Genomic DNA, 16,990 nt, shown 5'->3' with positions numbered 1-16,990 from the left:
TGCCAGGGCTGCCCGACCCTGCCCCTTGATCAGTGCCAACCCCCCCAGCGCATATTCTGACTCTGTGTGTGCTGCTGGTGTGAGCACGTCGGGGTGTGTGTGGGGGGGGAAGGGGGTGCGGGCACGGGAAGGCCCTGAGGACACAGCCGCTCCAGCAGCTGCACCAGCACCGAAGGGCCGCCACACTCGGGTACCCTCCGCGGTGGCGCACGGCCTGTGTGCGTCTCCAGAGTGGCCCCGTCACCAGACACGCGGGGACGTCCCCGAGGTCGTCACTGAGCCCCGGCTCCAGGAGCTACTTCGGCACGTTCGTCATTGGTGGTGGGTGGCGGGGAGGGGTGGGGAGGAGTCACAGGGCCCGCGTGACAGACAAGGAAGCGGAGGGGCCTGGGTCACAGCCCACCCGCTGGGAGGCCTGAGGAGGGCGAGCTTGTCACCATGACTCCAGGGAGTGGCTGATCCTGGGCGGCACCGGTGAGGACAGAGAGCCCCTGGGGAAGATGAAGGTGGATCAGCTAGGACCCCAACTCCTCCTCAGCCATCCTGCTCTGCTCTCAAGACTTTAACGTCCCTTCAAGAACCATTTTAAACATCACGGTTAGGGCTCGAGTAATTCCATTTCTATAAACTGTGTTCTGATTCACATTTGCCTACTCGTAAAACAAGGGTGGTCATTAAAAAGTCATCTCTACTTTTTTCCATTAGAGAAACAAACAAAAAAAATGAGCTTCTGGAAGGCTCGGGGAAGACAGGGCTGTGGTGGACGGCAGAGTGGCCACGCAGCCTGTGTTGTGAGGGCCTTCCAGCCGGCGTCCCTGGCGGGGCTGCCCGCCCCTCACCGTTACCTCACAGTGATCGGCACTGGCTTGCCCAACACCATGGCTGAATTTAGCGTCATGATGAGCAGTAAAATTCACAGGTTCTTTATTTAGTCCATATAATACACCATTTTTTAGAGTTTTTCTTCTTTTAAAATTAGATAAAAGAGCATATTAAATGGCAAGTGTATGAAGTTTCTCTTCATAAACAATGTCAAAACGAAAAGTTCTGAATTACAAAATGTTAAAAAATATGTAGGTACTTAACATTTCACTAAAGCATAAAGTTACAGATATTCTCTAAAGAAAAATAACTGTGCCACTTACCTATTTTTGCTGTTTCTATGAACTTTTTTTTTTTTATTCTGTACATAGGACATTTTGTACAAAATATGAAGTCTACATTTTTATTACTCATTACCATAAAACAACGGTACGATGTATGTACAATATTAAAAGGAAGCCACACTAAAGCCGCGCTAAAAAGACACTCGGAACAGTGACATTTCTGATGTACAGATACCTTTTGGAAAGAGTGAAGATGCCAAACGCAGAACTTTATGAAGAAAAACAGTCACCAGTTTATTTTCAATGCAGTACTTTTGAAATCAATTTGGTACAGAATAAACAGTGTATCTATGTAATAATATGTAAGCTGAACAATTAGCACAGGGAATCTGAGTTCTAACTAGGAAAACTTTAAGAGGCCAAAATATTAAATAATACTCTCGTCAAAGAAAATCAGTTTCTCTCAAAACCTTTTTTTTTTTTTCTTCCCTTTTTGGTGAATGTTTGTCTTCAATAAAGAGCAGAAGGAAAACCTAGACAAAAAGATGTTCTTAAATGCTGAGCTTTCCACGTCACTCAAACACCGAGGTTTTTTGCTTTTTTTCCTCGGGCAAGAGGAGAGGCTTCCCAGAGACCTCTCGGGGACACACCGAGAACATCCTCCGTCAGCTGAAGACTGAAGTTCAAACAATGGTTTATCGAGATACACAAGACGCTGCTTTATACAGTGAAAAGCACCCTTTTTCCCTCAAAAGGAGAAGGCATCTGAACTTTTTTTTAAATGATAAATTTCATAATGGCAAAGTGGAGGGATACTTGTCAAGTTTCTCAGGAAGGTTTCTCCTCCCGCTTTCGGCTGGGGCGGCCTTCCGATTGACTACCTGCTCTGAACACAAGGGGTCCGCTCCCTCCAAGTGACAGGACCCAGGGAGATGCACGCCGTCGGGTGGGGGGGTTAACTGAGACCCACGGGCAGGAGCTCCGAGCTGCATGGGGAACGATGTCTGCTCTGCTCCTCACAGGGTCTGAATGCGTCCCCCCAGACCTTGAGCGAGAGATACATCCCGACGGAAGCCTCTGAAGCATCAAGACATTTAACATCAAGTTGTAGCATCTTACACCAGAGACACGGGAAACTAGAATCACTGGTTGAGGGCAGCTGTGTGCATCTCAAATAGCTTTCGAGCAGGATAAGTCAGTCAAAATACTGGCCACCAGGAGAGACGTAAAGAACAGAGCCTTAAGTTTAAAGACTTTTCTCCTCGTGCTGTCCCATTGAAAACAAAGAGCTTAATACATGCAAGGAAGTCTGAAATATTTAGCAGCATTGAAGACCAGTGAAGACTCAGACGCTGTATTTTCCTTATGAAGCTTCGACTAAGGTGTCCTCTTTGCAACAGAGACTCCTTGGAGGCCATCGCTGCTGCCTCTGCCGCCTCCATGAATCCCTGGGGACTGCACCGTGGGGAGCGGATGGGGGCAGGGGTGGCACTTACCCATGGCACTGATCCTGTGACTTCTGCCCAAAGGCAGCTGTGGCCTGTCTCGGGCCTAGAGCTGGCCTCACTCAAAATGATTCCCGTCTGACTTTCTATAAAATGTGGAATTCTCAGAGAATTTTATCAATTGAAGAGCCTCATTCAAGGGTAACAACATGTTAAGTAAAGAAAAATCATTCTTCTAAGTAAGACATTGAGCACGCCACTTTAAAGTTCCAATTCCAGGCAAGAGAAAGCTTATTATTATTATTATTTTTTTAACAAATTTCTCCTATGAGCTCACTCCTGGGACCCTGGTGCTGGACCACAGACCTGGAAATATGGCTTTAGTGACACGCAGCAGCAGGGCATGGTGTGCACGGCACTGGTTGGAGTAAAGTGATACCTCGGGAAGACACGGCGGGGAGAAGGGTCACGTCACTTTCCCAGTGAGCTGTGTTAAGATCAACAGCATAGAACCACCTCGGTGGGATTAAAAACAAAAACAGACCAAAAAAAAAAAAAACCACCACCCAGAAAGAAACTGTTGGTGTAACAGTCTGAAGGGCTGTACAGTCTTAAAAAATATGTGATACTCTTTTATAGTGTTCCTTTGATTTGAAAACCATTGATATTCTCATAGGACCCACCTATCCTAAATGATTGCAAATCCCATTTGCGGAGAACGTGAAGGTGACGACTGGGGTGCTTTCCTTAGCTCTGATTTTGGGGAACCATCTTACGTGGGGCCGTGTGGGGACCCCGAATTCGGGGGGGTGCGCGCACAGCCCTGGGGGGTCACCATTGTTTGAACTCCTAGTCTCGAGCTGAGGCGGAAGGACGTGATTGCCTACAGACGGGGTTGGAGAAAGCTTGGACTTGAGTGTGACTGACTGGTATGGCACACGGAGCGTGTCTTCTCTACAGGCGGGCGTGGGGGCTAGCGCCCGTCCTGGGGCGCCGGCTCCTCGGCGCGGCCGTGGGCCTCCAGGGCGCTCTTGGTGTGCAGGTCCTGGGGAAGCTCGGACTTGCGGCGCGCCAGGGGCCGCTCCTTCTTCGGGTCCTTCTGTGCCTGCAATGGAAACGCACAGCGTTGGCGACAGACCCGGCGGCCCGGAGGTGTGCTCGCCCTGCTCTGAGCCGGCGCAGCCCACGCTCCAGGGCCCCCCTGAGGACTCCAGACGCCCAGAGGGACACAGTGACTGAGGGGGATGCCTCGTCTATTAAGAGATAACCCAGGGACGGTGTGCGAGGTGTTGGCATCGTGGTCTTCTAAAAGGTACAGTTTTGTCCAGGGTATTGGATACCTCTGTTTTGCAAATTCATCAGCTTTAGTACATCTCATAAATGGCAAAATCTTCCCAGTTCATAAAATGTCACCGAAACCATTTTATGGTTGTGTCCCTTACAGAGGCATTTCAGGAAGTCGAAATTTCCCTTGGAAGTAGATAAAAAAAAAGAATGAACAACATATTTAAACTGGACTCAAAGCCAGCAACGGGTCTAAAACTTCTATTAAATTTGAAAAAAGATATTTAAAATGAGAGGTATTAAGTAGGTCATGTAAGGGGAAAAACCTTCTAGAACTTAAAAAAACTATACATTTAATCATCTACATAAAATTTCCTAACATTAAGGGTACGATATAAGACTCCCCTCTCCATTCCATTTTCTTCCTAAACTTAGGACATTTTGGTCTTACTAGGAGAAAAAAAGAAGGAAAAAAGTTAAATGAACCCCTGTTTGCATGGGGATTTAGAGAATTGTGTCTGCAGAGAAAGGGTGGTCTGAAATACGGGGAGTTTAGATACCAACAGAGTCCATTTCCATGAGAAATAGTTAAATTATTCAGTTTTGAGGTAGGGCCATTGCATCAATACCAGTATATCTGAAACAAAACAAGAAGCCATCAAAGTTGCCTCAACACACCGTTATATACCAGGAGGCAGCCAGTTTGTAAGGAACTTGGACAGAACCACAACTTCCTTTCTGTTTAAGTGTCTCCAGCAAAGGGGAGATAGTACTTAAATAGCAATACTTTGGTGGTGATGAGCAAACACCTACCAGAAAACACTTGTACTAAGTCAGTCACTTGATAGCAAAAAGCACACATCTCTGACCACTCCCTGGAGTAGCCAGCTTGCCAGCACTGCTGGCATGATACACAAAGTATACTTCTCTGCGCTTTAATAACAATATTCAGGGACTTGCAGAAACCATATATGAAAAGTTCAGCTTTGCAGAGCTACTATTTCTTACGGTTCTTTGCAAATTTATCTATGAAGACCATAATAATGTCAAGGTTTGGAAAGAATTTTGTGTCACATCATTTTAGGATTGTTTCTAGAAATGTTATTTGGATATTAAGGTTCATTTACGGCAAAGGCAGGAATTCTGATTTTCTCTCCTGGAAACTGGTGTAAGACAGCTTCAGGACTGCCAGCACGTCGGGAGACTGGAGGCCCCCCAGTCCCCGAGGGGCTGCTGATCATGGTCACAGCCCTTGTAAAAGTGCTCTCATCAGTGAAGCCTGTTTGCCTTCGACCCGGGAGAAACTCAGAGGGAAATTCTACCCTGAATTTTATGTCCATTCCATGTTGAGTTGTAAAACAAAGCAAAGCAAGGCAAAACAAAAGCCTTTCAGATACTTGAAATATTTAATAACTGCCACCGACAGGCATGTCAAAGAGAAGAAACATTTTCATAGAAAAAGGCAATAGTAAAAGCCTAGGAGCTGGAAACCAACAAACGCAAATTGAGAAGGCAAACTCGACCGGGGAAGCTTCTGGAAGGAGAGAAAGAGAGAGTGAGGGACCTGCTGAGTCTTCCTGTGTAGCCATTTAAAACCAGGGTGTAAAGCAGAGAGCAGTTACACAAGCCACAGAGGTTAAAAAAAAAAAAAAGATCAGAGACACAGGAGGCAGGAGAGAGATGTCATGCAGGTAAGTCACCCCTGGAAGAGCGACCCTGGTGGAGGGGCGAGCATGCTGTCGACGGGGTGGACGAGACAGATGGAAATGCTGCCCCGGACACCTCCGCGGAGGTGAGCCGGAAAGACGCGGTCTCTGTCCGCAGTGGGACAGCGGCTCTGAAAGTGGCCATTCAGGAAGTGGGGGGCAACATCGGGGTGGGCGCATGGTAAGACAGCACGCTTCCACTACTTAATTCAAGGACAGGACTCATCAGAGTCTCCTGAGGGACCAGATGCCTTTGTCTTCACCATCACAAGCTGGAATGACAGGGGGGAAAAAGGGAAAATACTTCATGTACACAGCATTGTCAGTTCTTTTCCTAAATATAAAAAAAGCCTTATAAATACACTTCTACGTACTGGAGTAAGGAACACCTTCACTTCCCACCTTCCGTCTTTCTACACCTTCCTTAACTGCACGCTCGACACTGCTTTCCTCCCGACCGACTGTTAAAAATGAGAATTGCAAAACATTTTAAATTTCTCTGGTATATGAACGTCATTCACATGAACTTTACTAGTTCTCTTTGGAGGTTCTACATAGGGTTACACAATTTTCTCGGAAGAAATACAAACCACAGTTCTGACAGGTAAATACAGAATCGAATTTCTCCACAGGATCCCAACCCAGTATGTTGCACGACCATTAGGGTCTCCTCCACTGGAGAAGATTCTCCTGCAATGCTGCCTGCAGTAAATGCAGTGCTGCATTCTCCTGCACCGTACCTCACGTCAGCTGTGAGCCCACATTCAAATTACTTCGAAGGAATCTAAGAGTTATTTTGGAAAAAATAAACATAGCTGAAAATAAACTAAAAGGGGCAGTGAAAATATTCAAACTGCTAAATATAAAAACTGAAAAGCCTAGTTTTTAGCATAACCTCTTAAGTCAGTTTGGTCTCCAAAATAGATTTCCCCTGCATCTCAGTATCTTCTCTTTGCTTTAACGACAGTGTTTTTGAGGATTTCAGGACTATGACTCCAAATACTTTCAAACTGACAAGAGCCTGTCATATCAAATATTATGGCTAAGAGACTGCACTATAAATGTCTTCACTAGGTAGGCTGCTATTTGCAGGGGGTCGGGTGGGGGCGGGGAGTTCAACTGATCCACAGAAATCCATAATAAGTCTCGAAATCGGGTGGTGTTAGTCTTCCAAGTTTATTCAGAGTTATCTTAGCTAGTCTAGCTCCTTTGCATTTCTGTATACGTTTTAGAATTAGCTGGTCAATGTCTTAAAAAAGAGAAGGGTGACTGTTGGGATTCTGACTGGGTTCTGTTAATTTGGGAGAGAACTGATACCTTAATAGCACAGAGTCTTCCAACACAGGAGCAAGATCCATAGACACTTAAAGGTAACGTGAGGGGCGGGGAGGGGAGATTTTTGTAGGAATGTCAATTACACAGAAAGCTCAGTCTTATAATCTAATTTCAAGAGTTTCATGAAAATAAACTGGCAAACAAAGAGCTCTCCGAGAGACGCCCTGTCTACACCCAGTGACCCAGGACTAAGGAGTGGATAAGCAGAGAGGCTGCTTCCTTCTCAGAGAGGGGAAGGAGACACGCCCTCCACACGCCCTCCAGGGGCCGCTGGAAGATCAACCAGCTGGGAAGGAGCAGCCACCACGGAAATACGAGAGCTGACTTTCAAAGGCAGTCTTTCTCAAGGGCAAGAATGCTGTTTTGTGTTCTAAATCCCCTACAGAGTGGGCCCTGAGTCAGAAATATACCCAAAGATCGCACAATTATGTAATATGTTCATTACACTTTGGGAGTAGTCTACCTTTTTCCTGGGTTTAATTATCACGTCAAATGACGTCCCCAAAAGAAAACCCCTCCAGCCCTAAAATATTTAACATATCAGGACTGGCTTGTAAGCTGTCGGTTTCCCTTTCTGTGTTGTTGGGCCTGAGTGACCTAAAGACCACCGTGAGGTTAGACTGAAGGCCACCCACGGGCAGGCTTGCTGCTAAGAGGGACCCTGACATGCAAGCCCTCTGCCTGCCTGCAGTTCTAGCCCACCTGAGGCTGTAAACTCGAAATGGCAATCAAAGAAATGACTTCAAATTCCTTTCCAAGTTAAAACAAAACAAGCCTTAGTAAATTAACACCCCCATAAGACTGAGAAAAAAGATAAAGGTTTTCATTTTTTTTCATTCAGGCTATTCATTGCTAAGACTATTGTGAGGAAATGATGGAATCCAAACTGGATTAAGTAAAAAATGCATCACTGATGTTTTTCCACTGTAGTTTCAGTGTTTGCATCCACCTGCCTTTCCCTGAACCTGAGGCCAAGAGCTGGCCAGGAGGGAGGAGGCATGGCGGGGTCCAGCAGCCCCTAGAAGGGGGTCTGGGCCCGCGCTGCCCGGTGGGAACACAGCGCTGGCCACACACACAATTCCAGACTGTCTAGCAGCCACGCTGAAAAGGTGAAAAACCAACAAATGAAAATCATTTGAGTAACATTTTTTATTTAACCCAGTATATCCAAAATATTATCATTTCAACACCTTGTCAGTGACAGAAAGCTAAGAATGAGCTTCCTAGGTTCTCTTCTGTGCATTAAGCCTGGGAGTCCCTGGGTGTGTTCCGGGCCACAGATGGCCACGGGGCACACGGGCCTCTTGGCTGCCGTGTGGGGCCATGCAGTCTGGATGGTCCAGAGCGTGTGCCCGTGGCGATGTCCAATCCTGTCTGATCACGCGGGGGACACAATTTACTTGAATGAAAAACACAGAGTTAAAAAAAAAAAACACAACCCTGAGCTCAGGATGACCCTCTCCTCTCGAAACCATCTGCATTCAGCTGCTGATGCTGCTAAGTCGCTTCAGTCGTGTCCGACTCTGTGCAACCCCATAGCAGCCCACCAGGTTCCCCCGTCCCTGGGATTCTCCAGGCAAGAACACTGGAGTGGGTTGCCGTTTCCTTCTCCAATGCATGAAAGGGAAAAGCGAAAGTAAAGTCGCTCAGTCGTGTGCGACTCTTCACGACCCCATGGACTGCAGCCTACCAGGCTCCTCCATCCATGGATTTTCCAGGGAAGAGTACTGGAGTGGGGTGCTATTGCCTTCTCATTCAGAGTGCAGCTCAATTTTAGCCTCTCTGTTTTTACATTTCAGGATTGTAGCGCTGGGAGTCTTTAGGAATTCTTATGAAGCTCAAAGGGGATTCAAGTTTTAGAGTCAGAAAGGGCCATGTCCCCAGACTCGGGGAGCACTTATCAGCTGCCTGGACTGAGAACGGGAGGCACTGTCAGAGACACAGGGCGACCGAGGCGCCCCTCGCAGGCAGTGGCTCCACCCGCTACCCTCTGCAAAGCCTAAATAGTGTCTGCTCCCGATTTAGCGACAGGAGCCTTTCTTTGGACCAGCGGTGATCTGAATATGCATCTCTGCAAAGTGGAAACAAGACCATGTGACTGTGGGGACTGCCTGAGGGACCCCAGAGAGCCCTGGCGTGAGCAGGACCCTGCTGTTGACAGCACGAGAGCTCTGCCTGGCGTCCTGGGGCCCCTGGGGGCTGGCAGGAACTCTGTGAGAAGTTAAAGGGGCCGGCCCTGGGCCAGAGCAGGAACCAGAGGTGGGCAGAGGGCGCACACGGGGCAGACATGACCGCACACCTTTCAAGTTCTTGCTCTAGCTGTGAGCTGACCTGCAGGTAAGAGCTGGGATTATTACTCTTAAGAGTAAACATAGAAAACGCGTTTCAGGCACGTATTAACCCTTAAAAACTGATTCTACTAACTTGATCTAAGATGGATGGATGGGAGGCTTCCCGTAAGACGGCCAACTTGTGAGTTTCCACGTCAGCTTGCACGGGAGGCGCTGCAGCCCACCATGTGTCTAAAATCGCACACACGTCTTATAAGCAAGTCTCTAAGGGGCGCGGCCAGCTGAGCTCTGCGCGCTTTTACCTGGCGAGCCTCTTCGTTCACTGTCTTTCTCAGCATCTGCACATCTTCAAATAAAGGCCCATCTGTCTCCATTGCCACCGGGATGCTGATGGTGCTCGCTTGACTATACACTGCGTACTGCAATGCAAAGCGCGGAGTCATTCTCAGCCAGCACTCAGGGGGGCGGCTCCAGGGCTCCTCCTCTAGACGCCGCCCTCCCCCGGGGCCCCTCCTCAAGGAAGCCTGTGTGCAGGAGGAGCCTGAGCCTGGCCTACACCTGCCCACCTGCGGGCGGGGACAGCAGAGCAGCCGCCTCACTTCCAGGCTCTCCCAGCCCTGGGCCACAGGACACCACCCTGGAGCCTTGGCCTCCTGACGCCCTGGGCCTGCTCATGGGGACCGCTTCCTACAGAAGCCTGTGCCTCCAGCCCCAACCTCTGCCCCCAAGCTGCGGGCCTCATTGTGCCTTCCCTGTGTCCACGCCGCCCTCACTCATGTCCCTGTTTGCTCTGCATTCTCCAGACTCGCCCCAACCCCAGCAAGGATCACACCCGCCCTTTGACGCACAGCCTCTCTGTTTGCCTCCTGGACGATGTGGTCTCGATCGATCCCCCAGCTCACACCTCACCCTGCCAGGCGGGGCCGGCCCTGCGGGGGGCCTGATGCGCCAGTGGGGTCCCATCGGGGCACCCGGGGATGCCACTCTCCCCGGGCTCCAGGCCAAGTCGGGCTCTGGTGTGAAGTGTGGTGAAGTGAAGTCTGCTTAGTCGTGTCCGACTCTTTTCGACCCCATGGACTGCAGCCTACCAGGCTCCTCCGTCCAGGAGATTCCCCAGGCAAGAACAGTGGAGTGGGGTGCCATTTCCTTCTCCAGGGGATCTTCCTGAACCAGAGATCAAACCTGGGTCTCCCGCATTGCAGGCAGACGCTTTAACCTCTGAGCCACCAGGGAAGCTCTGGTGTGAGCAGGACGGTTTCTGACTTTGCTTCTGAGAGTGCGACTAGGGGTGGGGTGGGGGATGAGCTTGCTTCACAGGTGCTGGAGAGGCCTGACTGTCCTTAGCGCTCAGCATCCACTCGTGTGTCTGCTGCGAGCTGGGTGCTACTCCAAGTACAAGCTATAACGTGAGTGCTAAAAGCCCCTGACTGAAGGATTGCTGCAGTCCTTACGCTAACCCACCGAGGCTCCGGGCCAGTGCGGGGGGGTCGGGGTCCCGAGCTGAAGCTCCGCCCTCCCTGCCCGGCACCGTGCCCTCCTGTCTGGGCGGAAGGCTCTCCGGTCCACAGCGAGCCCCTCCCTCCCACCGGGCAAGCACCCAGGAGAACCGCTCAGCTCTCGGGGGGGCCCTTCTCCTCCTGATCCCTCAGGCCTGGGTCTCGCCTCTCTGACGGGACGCTGGGCACCAGGCTGTGGGTGACCTTGTGACCATGCGCTGACCACCGTCGGCCCTGAAGCCGCCCCCTCCCGGGCCTGGGGCGCCAGCCAGCCCAGCTCCTCTCTCCTCTGCCACAGCTTGGATGACACAACTGTCCCCCCTCACAGCCCCCGAGGGTCTTGCAGACTCCCGCCCTCAGCCCCCTTGCAGGAGCCACATCCTTGAGTCCGATTCTTCCACTGAAGGTGCCCAGGCCCTTCAGCGCCCCCACCCGCCCTGGCCAGCAGCAGCGTCTCCACAGGCGCCCCAGAGCACCCCAATGAGCTTTCTGAACACAGGTGAGCCGGGACGACGCCCGCACAGCGGAGGGGATCAAACCCACGGGTCCTGCTCCCTCTCCAGCTTCGGCCCCGACTCTGACCACGCCTACTCCTGCCCCGTGACGACACTCCATCCACGAGCAGCTCGGTCTCCTTAGTGGCCCCATTCTGTCCTGACCCCCGGCCCCTGAAGCACCTCCCAGCTTAGTTGAGACGTGTTGGCTCCATCTGCAGGCAGCCCAACGCTCTTAAGTCCTGGTGGCGTGGGGACACCCAGCCACCCTATCCCCAGCCCTCCTTTATGCGTCCCTCTCTAAAGGCACGACCAGACTCTCGCCAGCATCATCCCCCATGTTTGTATCATCTGACAGTCTGGGTTCTCTCTGTTCCCACCTGGCTCCCATCCTTGACACCCAGGCCCTGTCTCATTCTCATCTGTGTATCCTAGGACATGCAGTTGGCACCATCAGCTGAGAGAGGAGGGGGCCTGTTTGGCACAGGGAGCTGGGGGCCTCACGTGACTTGTCCCAGCAGGACTCAGGCTGGGCAGGGCAGATAGGGCAGTGCCCAGGAGGTGGTGCGTGGGGTTTGAACCAGTATTTCAGCTTTTGGCCATGCCAGGAGAAAATCAGTGCTCCACACAGAACCCACGGATGAACGGCTGTGCCGAGAGCAGCGGGGGGGACTCTGAGCCCCTGGGGGGCTTGGGGCAAAGAGAAGTTCGCACAAGGATGCTAGGTGATGTCTGCAGGAAGTCAGTGTCACCAGCAGGCTCGGGGCGGGGAGGGGCGTGGGCAGAGGAGTCTCACCAGGAATAAAAACCTTCCCCCACCTGCTGAGGCTGATGTTTTCAACAGGTGGGAGAGGGAACGCACATGCCCAGAGGCTCGTCTCGCACAGGAGAGGCAGGCAGCCAGGCTCTGTGCCCCGAGCCTGCCACGCATTGTCCTCTCGCTGCTAACGGACAGAACGCTGAGCCACAGCCGCATCTGAAAATCACAGAGGTGCGCCTGGACTGCGTGTCACGAGATGCCCGCAGAAGGGAGATGAGCATTAAACCGCTGTGTGGCTTCTTGGTGGATTGAGAAAAACACATTCACGTTAGAAACCTTCCGTATTTCACGACTTTACTAAACTGAATTACGTCTGACGTTAAAAACACCCCAACGCAAGCCACCACGACTGCTAAGACAACCCGAATCCCGAAGGACCACCGCTTTCTGAATCCAGCGGCCTACGCGGGGACCTGCGGCCACGTCTCAGGGCGGATGAGACCTGGCTTGGGCAAATCCAAGGCTCAGCACCAGGCAGACTGCTAGAGTCCCCCCTGCGAACAGAGGGAGGGGCTGGGGGCTGCCTTAAATGAGGAAACTGGTGAACCACTTCTCAGATGGCAGGTTCGAGATGGAGCGTGAGGCTGCAACCACCCAACTACCTACTTCCGTTACAGAGATAGAAAGCAAACTCTATTACCCACAAAATTATTTACCGTTTTTGGTTGTCATAAATGGCAAGCAGTGATTAGAATTTAGAAAAGATTTTCTCTCTCTCTCGAGAATGAACAGTGAGCACCAAGGCCCTGATTTCCAGCTCTGAGACACTAGCCCATGAAGTATTTTCTGACAGGGAGCGGTGGACTGCAGCGTGTGGATGGGACGGGCCGGGGTGGAGGTGGAGGTGGTTCTCAGGCACAGATGAGGGACGGGGCGGTGCTCAGCCCGGGGCTCCGCAGCACAAACGAGGCGGACCCCAGCAGAGCCCACCCCGCGAGACGCCGGGAGACAGAGCAGCCGAAGGAGGGAAAACGCGATGGATGAACATTCAGGAAAGGTTCAGAAATGGTAATGAGGACGATACATATATATATGTTAGCGGGATCTCCCATGGGGTTTTATTCCTGTTTTCCAGGTAAAACAAATAAAATCAGACCCTCTGATTTGTACACATTTCACCTGTTTTCCAAGGGCGTGCGTGACGGGGGCCCTGACGACCTTGACTGGGACCCTCCGCCCCGTCTGACCTCGGCACGTGAGCTGTCAGAACAGAGCAAGGCAGCCGGGTGCCTCGTGAGGCCCGGCCTGTCCACCAACACACCCCAGATGCAGGGCTTTATGACAAACGTCAGCCGTATTTTAACCTCACGTTCAGCACAGATTCTGTTCTTAAAAGTATACGCCCATAGCCACCCGCCTCAATAACTACCGCACTGTTTCACAGTAATCTTGAAACAGTACTTCTGCATAAGAGCGTGGCATACAGACAGGAATAACAAATCAGCATGTTGTTACGAAGGTGAAGGACATATTTTCAACTTTGATTCACGTGTCACTTTTTATTAATCGAGAACCCACCGAACACCTGAGATCACGATGACCTGTGCACACTTCTCACCAAAGGCAATAAATAGGCTGCGTGTCATCTGCTTCACCTCATAGAACCTTTCAGGACCTTAGTGGGTAGCTGGAGCAGTTATCCTCAGAAAACAAAAGTCTTTCCTTTTCTGGGGAGCTGAGCACAGCCCTGAGAATTCTCAGGGGCGGCAGAGACTCACAGAAAGGGCCTTCAGGGATGGTCAGATGGACACTCAGCACCGGGAAGAACGCCTGCCGGGACCTGCTCCAATCCCCCGACCAGAGGACACGACCCCAGCAGCCCCAGCTCCGGCCCCCGACCCCGGCCGTCTGGGGGGGTGTCAGCTGGCTCACCTCTACAGGGGACACTGCTTCAGAAGACACTTCTTCCAGAAGACACGCCCGTTGGGCCCACTGGCCAGGGCGCGCCGGGACGGGAGAAAAGGGTTAGTTGCTAAGATGACAGAAGCCAGTCCACTGTTAGTGAGAAAGGCTCAGGCCTGTAGAAACCTCATTTTAGGAAACAGGTCACTGACTTCATACTTCACCTATTTCAAATCCAGTTTTTATTTTTTTTCCCTGTAGAATTAATTTGATATTAAAAAGAAAAGAAAGTACTGTTTCAACTACAGCATCTATGATATCGGAGAGAGAAAAGCAAGCTGTAATCTGGGCCCAGAACAGAGGTTGTATCCTGGCTTTCTTTTTACCACAGTATATTCGAAAGGTCTGTATCTTATTTAAAAAGCATAATAATAATAATAAATAAAAACGCCAATCCTGTGGTAAAAACTTGGTGGGGCAAAATAAGTACTTATACGAAAGTTGAAAAGTATTTTTATTGCAGACAGTTTCATACACAATGTTAGTGAAGTGGATCTGTCTCCCTCCCACGATGAAGCCACACTCCTATCTCACAAAAATACTCAAGTCACACCCTAGACGTTTTCACGTCACTCTCTTTTTTAGTACCTGGGGGTTTGCTTTGGCTAGGTTTTCTATTTTAACCCACGCTTCTTCTCGTTCTTTCATTTTTAGCTTCTCTCTGAAAAATAGTAAAAGGTCGTTGGCGTTAGAGAAACAGATCAAATTCAAGAGAGCGTTAAGTGGAGGGGGGGGCATGGCCGGCAACACGACCCCTCACTTCCCCTTTGTCACCGTCTGGTCTTATCTCACGTACGTCACAGTGGTGACCACGAGGCATGCAATGGGGGAGAAAAACAAAACTGGGCTTAGAGGAGAAAGAGCTAAAATTACAAACACACCAAAATCTTAACACGTCTAAGAATTTCAGCTCTTAGGAACGTCTGTGCCAGTATCTCCACGCCTCCTTCCTCCCCTGGCTCTGTTGCGCTGTCACAGGATGCTCACGGCTTCGAGAAGTCTCTACACCCGTGAAGAGTGAGACCGCACCCCAGCGTGGAGGAGCCAAGTGAGGATGTCCTCACAGAGGCACAGCATGCAGGTCTGCACCCGCGAGGCACAGGACCTTCAGGAAATTACTCATCACGGGACCGACTCTTTAAATCTAGAAACCGTGCGGCCTGATGAGTCAGGTCCCTTTTAGGGATGCGATGTCCCATGGACATTGATGCACCATCAGACAGGCCCCGGGGGTCACGCACTTCAGCCCTGGACACACGTCCACCGGAGGCAGGAGGGGAGCCAGGCAGCCTGAGGCCTGAGGACACCACGGCCAGCTCCCCGCGCCCTCCTCCTGCTGCTCCCTTTGTTACCGCCTCTCACACACTCGTTGATGTTTTGCTATCTTTCTCTTTCCGCACCGCCCAGGGCAGAAACTCCAGAAGGGCAAGGGTTTTTGTTTGTCTTATTCACAGCAGGGCCTGGCATACAGGTAGACACACACTGAGGAACGAACATGGCACTGTGTGATTCTAATAATGGATAGAGCACGCTGTTCCCAGCACCGCTCGGGGACGGCCTCATTGAGCGTGTCCCTGTGCAGGTGTGGGCTCCGGCATCCTCAGGGCACGAGAGCAGGGCCCTGATTTTGTGAGGGACTCAGGCACCAGACTCTAGAGAGAATGCCCGAATTTATGGAGATCAACAAGTCAGAACAATAAAGCTACGCTGGATGAAGTTCCGGCTTTCTTACACAAAACTTACAGGATAGAATCTAAATTCCTGCCTGATGACCATGAAAAATTACTACACATTCCTGTTTTTAAGTGTCCCCTGAGAAATGCAAAGATTTTGAAAGTTAAATTCTTGATTATTACATGTACTTTTTGCAAAGATGACTGAACTGGTAGAATAAGGGTGGGAATAGCTAAGGTCTGTTTTTTGCGGAGGGGCGGGCTGTGAGGCTTGTGGGATCTCACTTCCCCGAGACTGAACCTGGGCCCTCGGGAATGCAAGCGTTCAGTCCTAGCTACCACGGAGGCGCCAGAGAATAGCTAACTTAGAAAATACGTTTTCATCACAAAGATTTAATTTGCTTTCCAGTACAACAGGGCAGACTTTGCTTTGAAGTGAAGAATAACTTTTTAGGACAAACTAGTGGCAGAGGTTTATTCAGGATCAAGGGGAAAAAAATCCTTGAAAGAGTGTTGAAAAGAGCAACTTACTTCAGTTTCTCTGCTTTAAACTGCTGGGTGCAGTCATCAAACAGTTTTTGGTTCATCTCCATGAAGAGCTTCAGTGCGTTGTATATCAAGCCATGTATTGTCCTGCAACGAGAGCTTCGTGTTCAAACTCAGGATGCTTCATCTTATTCATCTTTTTGGATCCCTCTCCCTCCCCTCCCCCACCACACACTCCTTCCTCTCCCAGCCTGGCAGCGTATTTCAATAGTCCCACAAATCTCCTAAGCTTCAGAGTTAAAAGGCTGTGACTTTTTGACTCCTTGCTGGTTTTCTCAGAGGCAGCCCTGCTTCACCACGCCTCTCCTCTCAGCGCCTGGGCCTTCTGGCTCACCGACCTTGCTAATGGCAGCCAAAAGCCGCATCATTTCTTGGAAGTCGAATAAAAAACGCTGAACCTTGAACAGGTACAGTTAAGGCAAGGTTAGTCATACAGAGAATAATGGAACCGTTTTACTTCCTGTAGACGTCAGCTTCCTTTCAATCTTACTAAGGACAAAAAACTAATGTTGACACTGCCAGAGCACAGCTTAGGAGAGTGTTAAACGAAACTGCTACCGATCAGCTTAATCCAGCTCAGCTCTCAGGCGCTGACACCAGGAGGGGGAGGGCCCAGCTGTCCCCCTCCCGGCAGGGCCTCAGGAGGACTCCGGTCTCACCTGTCATCAGCTGCAGCCACGTGAGGGACCCCCCCACCCCCACCCCGTGATTCGGGCAGAGGACTGCCCCTCGGAGCCTGGTCAACCCACAGAATTGGGAGCAACAACCAAAAACTCGACTCGCAAGTCTTAACTGGTATTTAATTCACTATAATAAAACCAGACCCTGTTTAGCAAACATCTAACAGGACACGCCTGTCTTTGCAGGGGGCAGGGACATAAGCCGTCACTGC

At 50.6% G+C, this 16,990-nt stretch overlaps 1 protein-coding gene across 12 annotated transcripts in view; it reads right to left on the bottom strand.

The window, feature by feature from the left end:
* Positions 1-907: 907 nt before the first annotated feature.
* Positions 908-16,990, bottom strand: part of PPP2R5C (protein phosphatase 2 regulatory subunit B'gamma) — a 140,137-nt gene continuing 124,054 nt past the window's right edge. For 2 of the 12 annotated variants that reach the window (XM_061395364.1, XM_061395374.1), the window contains 4 exons: positions 16,084-16,185; positions 14,468-14,540; positions 9,470-9,586; positions 908-3,656 (listed from right to left, as the gene is read on the bottom strand). In XM_061395364.1, the coding sequence (XP_061251348.1) occupies positions 3,525-3,656; positions 9,470-9,586; positions 14,468-14,540; positions 16,084-16,185 (424 nt within the window). In that variant the 3' untranslated portion in view covers positions 908-3,524. Of the gene's footprint in view, positions 3,657-5,471; positions 5,814-5,915; positions 6,003-9,469; positions 9,587-14,316; positions 14,541-16,083; positions 16,186-16,990 lie in introns of those variants that run through there. The other 10 variants (XM_061395370.1, XM_061395375.1, XM_061395367.1 and 7 more) reach the window with 9 other exon arrangements.

The sequence above is a fragment of the Bos javanicus genome, chromosome 21 (genome assembly GCF_032452875.1).
Source record: "Bos javanicus breed banteng chromosome 21, ARS-OSU_banteng_1.0, whole genome shotgun sequence".
NCBI classification, from domain to species: domain Eukaryota; kingdom Metazoa; phylum Chordata; class Mammalia; order Artiodactyla; family Bovidae; genus Bos; species Bos javanicus.
Note: the sequence above shows the minus strand (reverse complement) of the source record. Positions and strands in the feature narration are given on the sequence as shown.